Source organism: Neophocaena asiaeorientalis, unplaced genomic scaffold (genome assembly GCF_003031525.2).
Source record: "Neophocaena asiaeorientalis asiaeorientalis breed wild unplaced genomic scaffold, Neophocaena_asiaeorientalis_V1.1 scaffold43, whole genome shotgun sequence".
In the NCBI taxonomy this organism is placed as follows: Eukaryota; Metazoa; Chordata; class Mammalia; order Artiodactyla; family Phocoenidae; genus Neophocaena; species Neophocaena asiaeorientalis.
This window is the reverse complement of record NW_020173674.1, coordinates 8,605,770-8,624,732: the sequence shown is the minus strand read 5'-3', so window position 1 is coordinate 8,624,732 and position 18,963 is coordinate 8,605,770. Positions and strand designations below refer to the sequence as shown.

The following is an 18,963-nucleotide window of genomic DNA, read 5'->3' as shown; positions in this document are numbered from 1 at the left end:
CATCTATATTCATCAGTGATATTGGTCTACAATTTTCTTTTTTTGTAGTGTTTGCCTGTTTATATTTTCTATTTCTTCATGGTTCAGTCTTGGAAGGTGATACCTTTCTAAGAATTAGTCCATCTCTTCCTGGTTGTCCAGTTTATTGGCATAGAATTGATTGTTGTAGTTTCTTATGATGCTTTGTATTTCTGCAGTGTCTGTTGTAACTTCTCCTTTTTCATTTGTAATTTTATTGATTTGAGTCCTCTGCCTCCTTTTCTTGATGAGTCTGGCTAAATATTTATCAATTTTGTTTATCTTCTCACAGAACCAGCTTTTAGTTTTATTGATCTTTGCTATTGTTTTCTTTGTTTCTATTTCATTTATTTCTGCTCTGATCTTTATGATTTCTTTCCTTCTACTAACTTTGGGTTTTGTTTGTTCTTTCTCTAGTTCCTTTAGGTATAAGGTTAGATTGTTTATCTGAGACTTTTCTTGTTTCTTGAGGTAGGATTATATTTACTATAAACTTCCCTCTTAGAACTGCTTTTGCTGCTTCCCATAGGTTTTGGATCATCGTGTTTTCTTTGTAATTTGTCTCTAGGTATTTTTTGATTTCCTCTTTGATTTCTTCAGTGATCTCTTGGTTATTTAGTAACATATGGTTTACCCTCCATGTGTTTGTGTATTTTACTTTTTCCCCCCTGCAATTTATTTCTAATTTCATAGAGTTTTGGTCAGAAAGATGCTTGATATGATTTCAACTTTCTTAAATTTACTGAAGCTTGATTTGTGACCCAAGATGTCATCTCACCTGGAGAATCTTCCGTGTACACCTGAGAAGAAAGTGAAATCTGTTGTTTTTGGATGGAATGTCCTATAGATATCAGTGAAATCTATCTGGTCTATTGTGTCATTTAAAGCTTTTGTTTCCTTATTAATTTTCTGTTTGGATGATCTGTCCTTTGTTTTATGTGAGGTGTTAAAGTCCCCAACTATTATTTTGTTACTGTAGATTTCCTCTTTTATAGCAGTTAGCATTTGCCTTATGTATTGAGGTGCTCCTATGTTGGATGCATATATATTTATAATTGTTATATCTTCTTGTTGGATTAATCTCTTGACCATTAGGTAGTGTCCTTCCTTGTTTCTTATAACATTCTTTATTTTAAAGAGTATTATGTCTGATATGAGTATTGCTACTCCAGCTTTCTTTTGATTTCCATTTGCATGGAATACCTTTTTCCATCCCCTCACTTTCAGACTATGTGTCCCTAGGTCTGAGGTGGGTCTCTTGTAGACAGCATATATATGGGTCTTCTTTATGTATCCATTCAGGCAGCCTGTGTCTTTTGGCTGTATCATTTAATCCATTCACAATGAAAGTAATTATCAGTATGTATGTTCCTATTACCATGTTAAAAATTATTTTGGTTTTGTTTTTGTAGGTCCGTTTCTTCTCTTGTGTTTCCCACTTAAAGAAGTTCCTTTAACATTTGTTGTAGAGCTGGTTTGGCTGTGCTGAGTTCTTTTAGTTTTTGTTTGTCTGTAAACCTTTCGATTACTCTGTTGAATCTGAATGAGATCCTTGCTGGCTAGAGTAATCTTAGTTGTAGGTTCTTCCCTTTCATCACTTTAAATATATCATGCCACTCCCTTCTGCCTGGTAGATTTTCTGCTAAGAAATCAGCCACTACCTTATAGGAGTTCCCTTGTATGTTATTTGTCACTTTTCCCTTGTTGCTTTCAATAATTTTTCTTTGTCTTTAATTTTTTCGATTTGATTACTGTGTGTCTTGGCATGTTTCTCCTTGGGTTTATCCCGCCTGGGAGTCTCTGGCTTGGATGAACAATCATCCAAGTGCTTCCTGGACTTGGATGGCTGTTTCCTTTCCCATGTTAGGGAAGTTTTTGACTATAATCTCTTCAAATATTTTCTTGCATCCTTTCTCTTTCTCTTCTCCTTTGGGGACCCCTATAATGTGAATGCTGGTTTATTAATGTTGTCCCAGATGTCTCTTAGGCTGTCTTCATTTCTTTTCATTCTTTTTTCTTTATTCTTTCCATGGCAGTGATTTCCACCATTCTATCTTCCAGGTCACTTGTCCGTCCTTCTGCCTCAGTTATTCTGATATTGATTCCTTCTAGTGTATTTTTTTCATTTCAGTTATTGTATTGTTCATCTCTGTTTGTTTGTTCTTTAATTCTTCTAGGTGTTTGTCCTTTAATTCTTCTAGGTCTTTGTTAAACATTCCTTACATCTTCTCGATCTTTGCCTCCATTCTTTTTCTGAGGTCCTGGATCATCTTCACTATCGTTATTCTGAATTCTTTTTCTGGAAGGTTGCCTATCTCCATTTAATTGTTTTTCAGGGGTTTTACCTTGTTCCTTCATCTGGTATGTGGCCCTCTGCATTTTCATTTTGTCCGTTCTTCTGTGAATGTGGTTTTCCTTCTACATGATGCAGGATTTTAGTTCTTCTTGCTTCTGCTGTCTGCCCTCTGGTGGATGAGGCTATCTAAGAGGCTTGTGGAAGCTTCCCGATGGTAGGGGCTAGTGTGGGTAGAGCTGGATGTTGCTCTTTTGGGCAGAGCTCAGTAAAACTTTAATCTGCTTGTCTGCTGATCAGTGGGGCTGAGTCCCCTCCCTGTTGGTTGGTTGGCCTGTGATGACATAGCATTGGAGGCTACAGGCTCTTTGGTGGGGCTAATGGCAGACACTGAGAGGGCTCATGCCAAGGAGTACTTCCCAGAATTTCTGCTGCCAGTGTCCTTGTCCCTGCTGTAAGCCACAGCCCTGTCCTCTGCAGGAGACCCTCCAACACTAGCAGGTATGTCTGGTTCAATTTCCTATGGGGTCACAGTTCCTTCCCCCTGGGTCCCGATGCACATACTACTTTGTGTGTGCCCTCCAAGAGCGGAGTCACTGTTACCCCCAGTCCTGTCAAAGTCCTGCAATCAAATCCTGCTAGCTTTCAAAGTTTGATTCTCTGAGCATTCCTCCTCCCATTGCCAGACCCCCAGGTTGGGAAGCCTGACATGGGGCTCAGAACCTTCACTCCAGTGCACAGACTTCTGTGGTATAAGTGTTCTCCAGTTTGCGAGTCATGCACCCTGTGGTTATGGGATTTGATTTTATTGTGATTGTGTCCCTCCTACCATCTCATTGCAGCTTCTCCTTTGTCTTTGGATGTGAGGTATATTTTTTGATGAGTTTCAGTGTATCCCTGTTGATGATTGTTCAGCAGTTAGTTGTGATTCCAGTGCTCTTGCAAGAGGGAGTGAGTGCACATCCTTTTACTCCACTATCTCAAATCCAATGCCAATACTTCTTGAACTCTTCCATAAAGCAGAAGAGTAGGAAAACTTCCTAACTCATACTATAAGACCAGTGTTCTTATGATATCAAAGCTAGATAATGACTTCAGAAAAATGAAAATTACAGAGCCATATCCCCTCTGAATATAGACCTAAAAATATTCAACAAAATGCAAGCAAACTGAATCCAACTGCATATTAAAATGTTTATATACTGTAAAAAAAATAGGATTTATCACAGAAATGCAAAGTGCTTCATCATAAGATAATAATCCAATATAATATACCACATCAATACAATGAAGGAAAAAAACCTATATAATGTCAACTGATGCTTAGGAGACATTTTATAAAATCAAACAATTTTCTTGGTGAAAATAATATAGGAATTAAATGTAACTTCCTCAATATTTTAAAGGGTGCTTAGGAATAAAGCTACAACTATCACTACAGTCAATGGTGAAAGAATATTAACTTTCACACTAAGGTAAGGAGAAAGATAAAGATGTCTGCTTTCACTGCTGCTATTTGACATCATACTGTAAACCTATGTAGAGCAATTAGAGAGAAAGAGAAATAAAATTTACCCAAAGTAAAAAGGTTTTTTTTTATTCCAAAGAATGCCCAAGAAATTCATTAGAACTAATAAACGAATTTAAGAAAGTTGCAGAGTACAAAACGAACACACAAAAATCAGTTGTTTTTCTATATATTTGAAGTGAACAATTTGAAAAGAAATTAGGAAATTTATTACCCATACATCATCTTCTAAAGGAATAAAATGCTTAGAAATAAATTTAACCTAGGATGTGAAAGACTTGCACATTGAAAACTATACAGCGTTGTTGAAAGAAATTAGAGAAGACCTAAATAAATGGAAAGTATCCCATGTTAATGAGGTAGGAAGACCTAATATTATCAATGAAGTCAATCATATTTAATGCAGCTACAGTTTCAATGAAGTCACAATCAAAACTCCAATGTAATGTTTTTCTAGAAACAGAAAAGCTGAAACTTATATTCATATGAAATCAGGGCTCCAAATAGCCAAACAATTTTGAAAAAGAAGAGTAAATTCAGGGGACTCATGCATCTCGGTTTCAGAACTACAATAAAGCTACAGTTACCAAATGTTATGGTACTGGTATAAGGATTGACATACAGACAAATGTAACAGAACTGAGAGTTCAGAAATAAACCCATACATTTATAGCCAACTGTCTTTTTTTTTTTTTTTTTTTTTGCGGTACGCAGGCCTCTCACTGTTGTGGCCTCTCCCGTTGCGGAGCACAGGCTCCGGACACATAAAAAAAAAATGATCACAATCTATAAGATCTCTGAGATAACATGAAGCATGACAACATTTGCATTATTGGGTTCCAGAGGGAGAAGAGAAAGATAAGTAGATTGAAAATGGATATAAGGAAATTATGTCTGAAAATTTCCCAAACCTGGAGAAAGAAACAGATATCCAGACACAGGAAGCACAGAGGGTCCTAGAAAAGATTAAACCAAACAGACCCACAACAAGATATATCATAATTAAAATGATAAAAGTGAAAGATAAAGAAAGGATTCTAAAGGCAGCAAGAGAAAAACAATGAGTTATATACAAGAGAATTCCCATAAGGCTATCAACTGATTTTTCTGCAGAAAATTTGCAAGCCAGAATGGAGTGCCATGACATATTCAAAGTGCTGAAAGGAAAAAAACAGCAACCCAGGATACTCTACCAAGCAAGAGTACCATTTAGGATAGAAAGAGAAATAAAGAACTTCTTAGAAAAGCAAAACTGAAAGAATTAATCAATACTAAACATATCGTAAAAGAAATGTTGAATATTCTTCTCCAAATAGAAAAGAAGTAAGGATCTATAAGAAAGGGAAAATCCCATTAGGAAACACAAATATGTAGAAAGAATTTAAGATCACTAAGCGTGCCAGCTGTACATTAAAAGTCAAAAAATTGTAAAAACAACCATAACTACTATGAGATAAACAGTTAAGAGATAAACATGAATATGTAAAATATGACATCAAAACCACAAATGTCGGGGAGGGGAATGTGGGGGAGGGGAATAAAAATGTGTATGTCTTAGAATGGGTTTGAACTTAAATTAACAGCCAGTTTAAAACAAGTGGGTATAATTATGAGTCAACATACATGAACCCCATGGTAAAAATAAATCAGAAGCCTATAGTAAATACACAAAAATCAAGACTTCCCTGGTGGTGCAGTGGTTAAGATTCCATGCTTCCAATGCAGGGGGCCTGGGTTCAATCCCTGGTCAGGGAGCTAGATCCCACATGCATGCCACAACTAAGGAACCCGTCTGCCGCAACTGACAGGGTGCAACCAAATAAATAAATAAATAAATAAATATTTTTAGGGCTTCTCTGGTGGCACAGTGGTTAAGAATCCGTCTGCCAAGGCAGAGGACACAGGTTCGAGCCCTGGTCGGGGAAGATCCCACATGCCACGGACCAACTAAGCCCATGCACCACAACTACTGAAGCCCGCATGACTGGAGCCCATGCTCTGCAACAAGAGAAGCCACCGTGATGAGAAACCCGTGCAGTGCAAGGAAGAGCAGCCCCTGCTCGCTGCAACTAGAGAAAGCCTGCATGCAACAAGGAATACCCAACGCAGCCAAAAATAAATAAATTTATAAAAAGAATACACAAAAATCAAAAAGAGAGAAAGCCAAGCACACTACTAAAGAAAATCATCATTTTATATATAGTAGGTGTGTACACCTGAAACCAACACAACATTGTACATCAACTATACTCCAATAAAAATTAAGAAAAATATTTAAAAAAGAAAATTATCAAATCACAATAGTAGGAACTAAAAGAAGATAAAATGAAGAAAGCAGATCTATAAAAACAACCAGAAAATATGTAATAAAATTGCAAAAGTACACCACTATCAATAATTACTTTAAATATCAATTAACTAACTGCTCCAATCAAAAGATATAGAGTAGCTAATTGGGAAAAGAAACCAAGACATTCAGTATGCTGCCCACATGAGACAACTTGAGAGTGAGTCTGAAAGTGAAGGGATAGAAAAAGATATTTCAAAGGGAAACGACAAGAAATCAGAAGTAGCAGTACTCATATGAAACATAATAGATTTTATAACAAAGCCTATAGAAAAAGACAAAGAAGGCTTTATATAATAATACAGGGATAAATACAAGAACAGGATATTACACTAGCTAACATATATGCACTCAATAGAGGAACACCTAAATATATAAAGCAAACACTAGCAAACATAAAGGGAGAAATTGACAATAATACAATAATAGTAGGAAAATTTAATATTCCACTGACATCAGTGGACAGATCATCCAGACAGAAAATCAGTAAGGCAAAAGTGGTCTTAAAGACACAATAGACCAGTTGGACTTGGTTGATATCTACAGGACATTACATCCCCCTCCCCCCAAAATCAGAATACACATTCTCTTCAAGTGCATATGGAATGTTCTCCAGGATAGATCACATATTGGATCAAAAAACAAGTCTCAACAAATTTAAGATAGAAATAATATAAAACATTTTTTCCTACCACAGCAGTATGAATCCAGAAATCAACCACAGGAAGAAAAATGGGAAAAGAACAAACATGTGGAGACTAAATAACATGCTACTAAGAAACCACTGGGTCAATGACAAAATCAAAGAGGAAATCAGAATATACCCTGAGACAAGTGAAAATGAAGCACACTTTCCATAAACTGTGAGATGCATCAAAAGCAGTTCTAAGAGGGAAGTTTATAGCAATACAGGTCTTCCCCGCAAAACAAGAAAATTCTCAAATAAATCACCTAAACATAATTAGAAAAAGAAAGACAAACAAAACACAAGTCACTAGAAGGAAGGAAGTAATAAAGTTCAGAAAGAAAATAAATAAATATAGATTAAAAAAAATAGAAAAGATCAATGGAACCAAGAGTTAGTTTTTTGAAAATATAAACAAAATTGATAAACCTGTAGCCAGGCTCACTAAGAAGAAAAGAGAGAGGACCCAAATAAACAATATAAGAAATGAAAGAAGGGAAATAACAACTGATACCACAGAGAAACAAAAAAATCATAAAAGAATACTATGACTAGTTATACATCAAAATATTGGACAACCTAGAAGAAATTAACAAATTTCTAAAAGCATGCAGCCTGCCAATACTGAGTCAAGAAGAAACAGACAATTTGAACAGACTGATCAGTAGAAGTGAGATAGAATCTTTCATTTAAAAACTTCCTGCAAACAAAAATCCAGGGTCAAATGGCTTCAAAGGGGAATTCTACCAAACATGTAGAGAACAGTTAATATCTATCCTTCTCTAAAGGAGGTAAATATATACAGTGGTACATATATACAGTGGAATACTACTAAGCCACAAAAAAGAATGAAATAATGCCATTTGCAGCAACTTGGATGGACCTAGAGATTATCATACTAAGTGAAGTAAGTCAGAAAGAGAAAGACAAACAGCATATGATATCACTTATATATGGAATCTAGAATAAGATGCAAAAGAACTTATCTACAAAACAGAAACAGGTTCACAGATACAGAGAACAGACTTGTGGTTGCCAAGCAGGAGGAGTGGTGGGGGAGGGATAGATTGGGAGTTTGGGATTAGCAGATCCAAACTATTGTATACTGAATGGACAAACAAGTTCCTACAGTATAGCACAGGGAACTATACTCAATGTCCTGTAATAAACAAAAAAAGACAAGAATATGAAAAGGAATGAATATATATATTCATATATATAGTCATGTATATATATGACTAATCACTTTGCTGTACAGCAGAAATTAACACTACATTGTAAAACAACTATACCTTAATAAAATAAAATAAAAAACAAAAACATCTATACTTCTCAAACTATTCCAAAAAATTTCAGAGGAAGGAGCACTTCTGAACATATTCTATGAGGTCATCATCACCCTGATACCAAAACCAGACAAAGCTGTCACAAAAAAAGGAATTAGAGGCAAATATCACTGAAGAACATAGTTGCAAAAATCCTGAATAACATGTTGTTATTAGGAAACTGAATCCAACAATATATCAGAAGGATCATACACAATAATCAAGTGTGCTTTATTGCATGGATGCAAGTATTTTTCAGTTTCTGCAAACAAATCAATGTGATATACCACATTAAGAAACTGAAGAATTAAGAAAAACCATATGGTCATCTAAATAGATGGAGAAAAAGATTTTGATAAAATTCAACATTCATTTACAGTAAAAAATCTTCAGAAGGTGGGCATAGAGGAAAGATACCTCAACATCATAATAACCATATATGACAAGCACATAGCTAACATCATAATCACTGGTGAAAAACTGAAAGCATTTCTTATAAGTTCAGGAACAAGAAAAGGGTGCTCATTCTTGCCACGTTTATTCAAAATAGTATTGGAAGTCCTAACTATGCAAATACAATAAAAAGAAATAAAAGAAAACTTTTTTTAAAAAAAACTGTCATTGTTTGCTGATGTCATACTATTCATAGAAAATCCGATGATGCCACCAGAAAACTACCAGAGCTCACCAATGAATTCACCAATGTTGCAGGATACAAAATTAACATACAGAAATCTGTTGCATTTCTATACACTAACAAAAAACTATCGGAAAGAGAAATCAAACACAAAATTCAATTTCCAAGGGCTTCCCTGGTGGCACAGTGGTTGAGAGTCCGCCTGCTGATGCAGGGGACACGGGTTCGTGCCCCGGTCCAGGAGGATCCCACATGCCCTGGAGCGGCTGGGCCCGTGAGCCATGGCCGCTGAGCCTGCGCGACCGGAGCCTGTGCTCTGCAACGGGAGAGGCCACAACAGTGAGAGGCCCGCGTACTGCTCGGACCCAAAAAAAAAAAAAAAAAAAAAAAAAAAATTCAATTTCCAATCAATCAAAAAGAATAAAATACCTAGGAATAAACCTACCTAAGGAGATGAAAGACCTGTTCTTGGAAAACTACAAGACACTGATGAAAGAAATTGAAGAGGACACAAACAGATGCAAAGATATACTGTGTTCATGGACTGGAAGAATTAATGTTAAAATGACCATACTACCCAAGGGAATCTACAGATTCAAAGTAATCCCTATAAAAATACCAAGAACATTTTTCAGAGAATTAGAGCAAATAATTTTAAATTTTGAATGGAATCAGAAAAGACCATCAATAGCCAAAATGATCTTGAGAAAGAACGGAGCTGGAGGAATCATGATCCCTGCCTTCAGAGTATACTACAAAACTACAGTAATCAAAACAATGTGGTACTGGCACAAGAACAGACATATAGATCAATGGACCAGAATAGAGAGCCAAGAAATAAACCCATACACTTATGATCAACAAAGGAAGCAAGGATATAGAATGGAGGAAAGACAGTCACTTCAATAAGTGGTGCTCAGAAAACTGGACAGCTTCATGTAAAAGAAGGAAATTAGAACATTCTCTAAAACCATATACACTTAAATAAAAAAAGAAAATGGATTAAAGACCTAAATGTACAACTAGAAACCATAAAACTTCTAGAAGTAAATATATGTGGAACACTCTGACATAAATCAAAGCAATGTTTTTATTGGATCTGTCTCCTAAAGTAAAGGAAATAAACCCCAAAATAAACAGTTGGGACAAAATTAAACTTAACAGCTTTCACACAGTAAAGGAAATCATCAACAAAATGAAATGACAACCTGCTGAATGGGAGAAAATATTTACAAATGATATGACCGATAAGGGGTTAATATCCAAACATGTAAATAACTCATACACACCAACATCAAAAAAACCAAACAACTAGATAAAAAAATAGGAATATCTAAATAGACATTTCTCCAAAGAATACATACAGATGATCAATAGGCACATGAACAGATGCTCAACATCTTTAATCATTAGAGAAATGTTAATTAAAAAGACAATGCGATATCACCTCATACCTGTCAAAATGGCTATCAACAAGAATACAAATAACAAATATTGGTGAGAATGTGGACAAAAGGGAACACTTGTACACTATTGGTGAGAATGTAAATTGATGCAACCCCTGTGGAAGACAGTATGGAAGGTTCTCAAAAAACTAAAAATAGAGCTACCATATGACACAGCAATTCCATTCCTGGGATAATATCTAGAAAAAAATGAAAACACTAATTCAAAAAGATACATGCACCCCAATATTCATAGCAGCACTATTTATAATAGCTGAGACATGGGAGCAATTAACAGACTAATAAAGAAGATGTAGTATATATTTAAAATGGAATACTACTCAGCCATGATAAAAATGAAATTCTTGCAGCAATGTGGATGGACCTAGAAAATATTGTGCTAGTGAAATAAGTCAGAGAGAGAAAGACAAATACTCTATAACATCACTTATATGTGGAATCTTAAAAAATAATACCAATGAATGTATGCAAAAAAAAAAACAGGCTTACAGATACAGAAAACAAACTAGTGGTTACAAAAGGCAGGAAGTGGGGAGGAAGATATTAGAGGTATGGTATTAAGAGATAGATAAGACTATTGTGCATAGAACAGAAGAGCAACAAGGATATATTTTAAAGCACAGGGAATTATATCCATTATCTTATAATAACTTATAATGGAATATAATCTGCAAAAATACTGAATCACTGTGCTGTACACCAGAAACTAATATAATATTGTAAATCAACAGTACTTCAAAAAAAATTAGAAATTTCAAGTGTTGGTGAGCATGTGGAGAAATTGAAACTCTTGTCCATTGATGGTGGGAATATAAATTGGTGAAACCACTGTGGAAAGCAGTTTGACAGATCTTCAAAAATCTAAACATGTAATTGCCATCTGAACCAGCAATTCCACTCCTAGGTGTATACTCTAAACACAGGGACTTAGACAGCTGTATATCAAATACAGCAAAAAAGAATGAAGTTCTGGTACATGGTACAACATGAATGAACCTTGAAAAAATTATGCTAAATGAAATAAACCCGACACAAAAGAACAAATGTAGGCATCCACTTATATGAAATATATCTAGAATAGGCAAATTAATGGTGACAGAAAGTAGATTAGTGATATCAGAAGAATAAGAGGGCAGGAGTGAATGGGAAATTACTGCTTGATGGTGATAGAATTTCTCTTTGTGTTGATGTAAATGTCTCAGAAAAAAGACGGTAGCACAACATGACGAATGTAATTAATCACAGGTTTGTACATCTAAAAAAGATTAAAATGACAAGTATTTTATCTATCATATGACATTAAAAACATTCAAATATATCTCCAAATATCATTGTGAATTATGTGTCTAATTCTGTCAACATTGTTTCATGTATTTCAAACTTTTTTTAAGTTAAGGTACATTTGACATTTCCAGCGTTATATTTTCTGGTAATGTATTTTGTTTTGAAATTTATTTTATTTGATATTAATATAAAGACTCCCACATTATTATTACTATTTTAATTCTATATCTGTCAATTTACATTTTTTTACCTCTTTATTGGAGTATAATTGCTTTACAATGTTGTGTTAGTTTCTGCTGTATAAAAGGGTGAATCAGCTATATGTATACATATAACCCCATATCCCCTCCCTCCCACCCTCCCTATCCCACCCCTCTAGGTCCTCACAAAGCATCGAGCTGATCTCCCCGTGCTATGCAGCAGCTTCCCACTAGCCATCCATTTTACATTTGGTAGTGTATATATGTCAATGCTACTCTCTCGCTTCGTCTCAGCTTTCCCTTCATCCGTCTGTGTCCTCAAGTCCTTTCTCTACGTCTGCATCTTTATTCCTGCCTGCCACTAGGTTCATCAGTACCGTTTTTTGTTTTTTTTAGATTCCATATAAGTGCGTTAGCATACGGTATTTTTTTTTCTCATTCTGACTTACTTCACTCTGTATGACAGACTCTAGGTCCATCTTTCAACTGACAATATTTTAAGTACTACAGTGGGCAGTATAAAAGTACATCACCTTTTTGATCACTACAAGAAACCATATGCCAATAAAATGGAAAACCTGGAAGAAATAGAAAAATTCTTAGAAAATCACAACCTTCAGAGACTGAACCAGGAAGAAATAGAAAATATAAACAGACCAATGACAAGCATTGAAATTGAAACTGTGATTTAAAATCTTCCAACAAATAAAAGCCCATGACAAGATGGGTTCACAGGTGAATTCTATCAAACATTTAGAGAAGAGCTAACACGTATCCCTCTCAAAACTTCCAAAATATAGCAAAGAGGGGAACACTCCCAAACTTATTCAACGAGGCCACAATCACCCTGATACCAAAACCAGACAAAGATGTCACAAAGGAAGACCACTACAGGCCAATATCACTGATGAACAAACATGCAAAAATCCTCAACAAAATATTAGCAAGCAGAATCCAACAGCACATTAAAAGGATCATACACCATGATCAAGTGGGGTTTACCCCAGGAATATAAGAATTCTTCAATATACACAAATCAATCAACGTGATACACCATATTAACAAATTGAAGGAGAAAAACCATATGATCATCTCAATAGATGCAGAAAAAGCTTTTGACAAAATTCAACACTGATTTATGATCAAAAAAAGCCTCCAGAGAGTAAGCGGGGAGGGAACTTATCTCAACATAATAAAGGTCATATATGAAAAACCCACAGCCAACATCATTCTCAATGGTGAAAAACTGAAACCATTTCCCCTAAAATCAGGAACAAGACAAGGATGCTCACTCTCACCACTATTATTCAACATAGTTTTGGAAGTTTTAGCCACAGCAATCAGAAATGACAAAGAAATAAAAGGAATCCAAATTGGAAAAGAAGAAGCAAACTCACTGTTTGCAGATGACCTGATACTATACATAGAAAATCCTAAAGATGCTACCAGGAAACTACCAGAGCTAATCAATGAATTTGGTAAAGTAGCATGATACAAAATGAATGCACAGAAAACTCTGGCATTCCTATACACTAATGATGAAAAGTCTGAAAGAGAAATTAAGGAAATACTCCCATTTACCACTGCAAGAAAAAGAAAAAAATACCTAGGAATAAACCTGTCTACGGGGACAATAGACCTGTATGCAGAAAACTATAAGACACTGATGAAAGAAATTAAAGATGATACAAACAGATGGAGAGATATACCATGTTCTTGGATTGGAAGAATCAACATTGTGAAAATGACTATACTATGCAAAGCAATCTACAGATTCAATGCAATCCCTATCAAACTACCAATGGCATTTTTCACTGAACTAGAACAAAAAATTTCACAATTTGTATGGAAACACAAAAGACCCCAAATCACCAAAGCAATCTTGAGAAGAAAAATGGAGCTGGAGGAATCATGTTGCCTGGCTTCTGACTATACTACAAAGTTACACTAAACAGGACAGTATTGTACTGGCACAAAAACAGAAATATAGATCAATGGAATAGGATAGAAAGCTCAGAGATAAACCCATGCACATATGGCCACCTTATATTTGATAAAGGAGGCAAGAATATACAATGCAGAAAAGACAGCCTCTTCAATAAGAAGTGCTGGGAAAACTGTACAGCTACATGTAAAAGAATGAAATTAAAACTTCCTAACACCATACACAAAAATAAACTCAAAATGGATTAAAGACCTGAATGTAAATGCAGACACTATAAAACTCTTAGAGGAAAACAGGAAAAACAGTGCTGTGTCCATCGACAGATGAATGGATAAAGAAGATGTGGCACATATATACAATGGAATATTACTCAGCCATAAAAAGAAACGAAATGGAGTTATTTGTAGTGAGGTGGATGGACCTAGCGTCTGTTATACAGACTGAAGTAAGTCAGAAAGAGAAAAACAAATACCATATGCTAACACATATATATGGAAGCTAAAAAAAAAAAATCATTCTGAAGAACCTAGGGGAAGGACAGGAATAAAGACACAGACGTAGAGAATGGACTTGAGGACACGGGGAGGGGGAAGGGTAAGCTGGGAAGAAGTGAGAGAGTGGAAAGGACATATATACACTACCAAATGTAAAATAAATAGTGGGAAGCGGTTGCATCCCATGGGCAGATCAGCTCGGTGCTTTGTGATCACCTAGAGGGCTGGTATAGGGAGCATGGCAGGGAGATGCAAGAGGGAGGGTTTATGGGGATATATGTATCCATATAGCTAATTCACTTTGTGATACAGCAGAAACTAACACAACATTGTAAAGCAATTATACTCCAATAAAGATGTTTTTAAAAGTACATCTGTTTTTTTTTTTTTTTTTTGCGGTACGCGGTCCTCTCACTGCTGTGGCCCCTCCCGTTGCGGAGCACAGGCTCCGGGCGCGCAGGCTCAGCGGCCATGGCTCACGGGCCCAGCCGCTCCGCGGGACGTGGGATCTTCCCGGACCGGGGCACGAACCCGTGTCCCCTGCATCGGCAGGCGGACTCTCAACCACTGCGCCACCAGGGAGGCCCGGTGTATCTGTTTTTTAACTCACTCTGGTAATCTCTATCATTCGATGGAGTGTTTAGGTCATTAGCAATTAGTTTGATGTGATTGTTTTGGGATTTTCTTTCCATCTACCATCTCATTTTTTGCTTTCTAGATTATTTTCTTGATGATGATAGTGATAATGAACATGATTGTTTGGTGCTGTGTTGGTTCTTCTGTATCCCATTTTCTGTTTGGGGGGAAATTATCTGATTCTATTTTAAAATATTGCAGAGGAATTCCTAATACCAAACACTGTCTGTTTTTATTACAGACAATGGGCTTATATTTACATTACCACATCTCGTTTAGTCCACGTTGTCTCTACTAAGACCCTCTTTTCTTGATGCCCAATGAAAGACAAAATTCACTTTTCCTTATTTGTCTTTCACATTCTTTTTCTCTTCATTCTCCATTTTACATAATTCTTTCCTGTGAGAGGTTGATATAATAGTCACTGTCTGGGTTATGGCGCTCCTATATTCTATTCTAGGAAAGCACATTACTTGAGGTTTATAAATACAGATTCAACAAAGAGTGACTCTTACATAAATCTTCAACAACTTTGATGCATTGCTTCACTGATCATTTGTATCAGTTGCATCTTCACCTGTCTGGTGCTAGAGACCAAAGTACACTTTTAGCTCACTATACAGACTCTCCACTATGGTAAATACATATGTTAGTACAATGAATGCTCATGGTATATTCCAATTTCCAACATTGTAGTTTCTTTCGTATGGTATCACTTCCTGTCAGAGTCCTCCTGGGGATTGGATGATGAAGTTTTAGTCATGTTAGTCTGTAAACCAGAGTGTTAATATGAAGCGATTTCCGTTGTTGATTTAGCTCTTGTTTACTCAAGGTTTCAGGTACAAAGAATCACTTGCTAAAACATTGTCTAAATTGCAATGTATGCTTTGTTTTCTTAATTTTTTTTTTACCACAAATTATCATTGCTCCCATAATCTAACCTGCCTCTCTGTTTCTTAGGTTTGGGAGAAAGTTGATTCTCAGGTGGTGTTTGCTCCAGCTCGCCATCTCTGGGACCTGTGCAGCCTTTGCTCCCACCTTCCTCATTTACTGCTCACTACGCTTCTGGTCAGGTTGTTCTGCTGTGGTCATCATAACAAATAACTGGATGCTCAGTAAGTCAACAGTTTTGATTTTCTTGATTTTCCAAGCCTTGAATTTAACCTTGAAATTTCACCCTTATGTGACATTAATATCCCAACTGGGTTTTCTTTCAGTTGTAGAGTGGACAAGGTCCCAGTCAAAAGCCATGGTAATAACATTGATAACCTGTGCCATTAGTATTGGACAGATAATGCTGGGAGGACTGGCTTTTGTCTTTCGAGACTGGCATACCTTGCAGCTGGTGGTGTCTATACCATTCTTTGTCTTCTTTTTCTCCTCAAGGTATGAGCCTCTCTCTCACTCCACTTAAGGGAACCTAGGATGAAAATGCATATTGAATTGGGATGTACTGATTTTCTTATTCCCTGGACCATTTCCTGTTGTTTTGACCTAAACCAGCATTTCTCATCTGTTCACTCTGATCAATTTGGGATTTGAGAAGTAGAATAGGGAGTAACAGTGATCTTCCTTCCAGGGAGCTCGAGGTATTTTCTGCCATTTTCTTCCTAAGTCTTACCCAGTATTGTGGTCCTTGAGTTATTCCAATATTATTTTTCTTATAGACTTGAAGATATACCTTCAATTTTTTGGCTTTGGAATGAATAAGGTACAATAAAGTTTTCCATGATTTTCTATGTTGCAGATGCAATTGGATAAAGGAAGAGGCAGAAAATTTATTCATAGAGCAATTTAACAAAATAGCAACAGAATTTCTCCAGAAGTGAAAATGACACGCAGATTGGATGACTTACGTTACGTGTTCAACACTCCCTCTTCCCTTAAATAATTTTAACAAATATTTATTTATGGATAATTCCATCCCTACACTTAAAACCACTCTAGGGAGAATTAGCTTTAGTAGATCGCAGAAAGATGACTACAGGATTTATACAGTGAGATGAGTACAGAGAGAAAGAAGAGTGTAATCCATGTCAGACTCATCCGCTAAGTCATTCTATTCTCATAACAAGGAAGATGTGCTTATTGTTTCCATTTAGTTATAAGAAAACTAAAGCAGATGTAAATAAGTGACTCATTTATGTAGTTAGTTACCAACACTTCTGGTAGTGGCAGGAGTATTCGCAATATTTATTGGCCTAAAAGTTTACATAATTTGGGGACTTCTTTTTTCAAAATAATATACATTATATACACTATATATAATAATATATATATAATATACATTATATATACTATATATAGAATATATACTATGGCACAAATTTGCCAGATCTCATGCTAAGCTTTGGAAGGGAATTATGCAAGTGAGGGGCTCTCAAACTTAAGCTTCATAAGTCTCTTGGAAAATCTCCTGGTGAATAAGCAGAGGGGCAATTTGAAAACAAGGTCTGTGATCCTATGCATGTAGTACATTTTTTGCCTTCCATCTAATATCCACCACTTCAGTTGGTGGTGGATATTGGATGGAAGGCAAAAAGCATACGTTGTAATTAACCATAGGACGAATAAGCAAGAGATAGCTGACCGCACGAGTGTGCCCTTCTTTCATCAGGTGGCTGGTGGAATCTGCTCGGTGGCTGATTATCACCAATAAACCAGACGAGGGCTTAAAGGAACTTAAAAAAGTTGCACACAGAAATGGAATAAAGAATGCTGAAGCAGCCCTGAACATGGAGGTGAGCAGGAAGGGGAAGGTGGTTATTGGGTTGGAGAGAAGATACAAATTGACACGTGCCTTCTCCTTATTATAGACAAACTGCTTTTCTAACAAGGGCAGCTAGTTGAGAATGCAAATTCCCTGGTCTTTCATGGCCATCTCATAGAAAAGAAGCTGTGAGCACTGTACAGAACTTCTTCCTATAGCTCAGTTCCTGATCTGACTCTACACCCTATGTACTCTTCTGGGTGCCCTGCCCACCTCTGTGGCCTCATTTTCAAAATATCATTGTTGCCGTTTAATTTCCTGGAGTCTCCCTTAACTCCCTGCATCCTTCTTCATACCATGTTCACTCCTGTGATTGCATGTGTAATATGTTATGTTATAAAGAAAGGGAACACATCTCTCCTCTCCTATCGGGTGCCAGTACTCATCGCAATACCTGGCACTGTGTTGGCAAATGACACGTTTGTCCTTCTTGAAGGGTTTGAGAGCGACCATGCAGGAGGAGCTGGAGGCCGCACAGACCAAAACCACTGTATTTGACTTGTTCCGCACACCCAACCTGCGTAAGAGGATCTGTCTCCTGCTCTGTGTGAGGTGGGCGCCATGCAGTGCATGACGACATTCAAAGAGTGGGGACATGAATCTAGGTATTTCATAGGTCTTAACAGTGCTGTGAGAGGGAGGCGCTGATTTGGAGAAAAAATGAGGAAATCACACCAAATAACACTCACATGAAACTGATTATATGATGAAAAGTTAGTTAGTCATATCACACTATCAGTCTTTTCTCTGGAGATTGATGTTGAGAACTTCCATCACAGTACAGATTTGGGCACTTAATTTTCTGCATTTTTCTTTCAATTTTAATTGCAGCAAACGTTGCAAACAGAAACATGAAGAGGTCAGAAATATCTACAAAGCAATGAATATGTCAGTATGTAAAAAGGTAGCCAACATACAGATCAAGATAGAAAATCCTAATTCCCCAAGACTTCCCCTCAGCTCTCTGGTTCAGCAATATTCACCGCCTCCACACCTTTGCCCGACTCTGTTCTCTGCTCACCGCCCTCTCCCGTGCCAAATAAAACCTAACAGTGGTTCTGATCTCCTTCACTGGAGATGAGTGTTGCCTGACCTTGACCTTCACATAATATAAATGATAGAAGGGTTCTGTGACAGGCCGTCTCTCCTCATGCCCATTCATGAAGATTCATCCATTCTGTTGCGTGACAGTAGGTTGTTCTCCTCCCTAGTGCTTTAGTCTCCATTGGATGAATACATGACAACTTCTTTATGTACTTCAATACTGATGGACTTTTATTTCTTTCCAATTTGGATACAGTTTTTTTGTGTGTTAGCACAAGGGCTTCTGTTAAA

The 18,963-nt window shown here is 36.6% G+C and overlaps 1 protein-coding gene across 4 annotated transcripts in view; it reads left to right on the top strand.

The window, feature by feature from the left end:
- The window catches only part of LOC112402222 (solute carrier family 22 member 10-like), a 40,612-nt gene that overhangs the window by 13,282 nt on the left and 8,367 nt on the right, over positions 1-18,963 (top strand). For 3 of the 4 annotated variants that reach the window (XM_024749008.1, XM_024749006.1, XM_024749009.1), the window contains exons 3-6: positions 15,819-15,973; positions 16,076-16,244; positions 17,476-17,599; positions 18,065-18,180. In XM_024749008.1, the coding sequence (XP_024604776.1) occupies positions 15,819-15,973; positions 16,076-16,244; positions 17,476-17,599; positions 18,065-18,180 (564 nt within the window). The remainder of the gene's footprint in view (positions 1-15,818; positions 15,974-16,075; positions 16,245-17,475; positions 17,600-18,064; positions 18,181-18,963) is intronic. The other variant, XM_024749007.1, reaches the window with a different exon arrangement.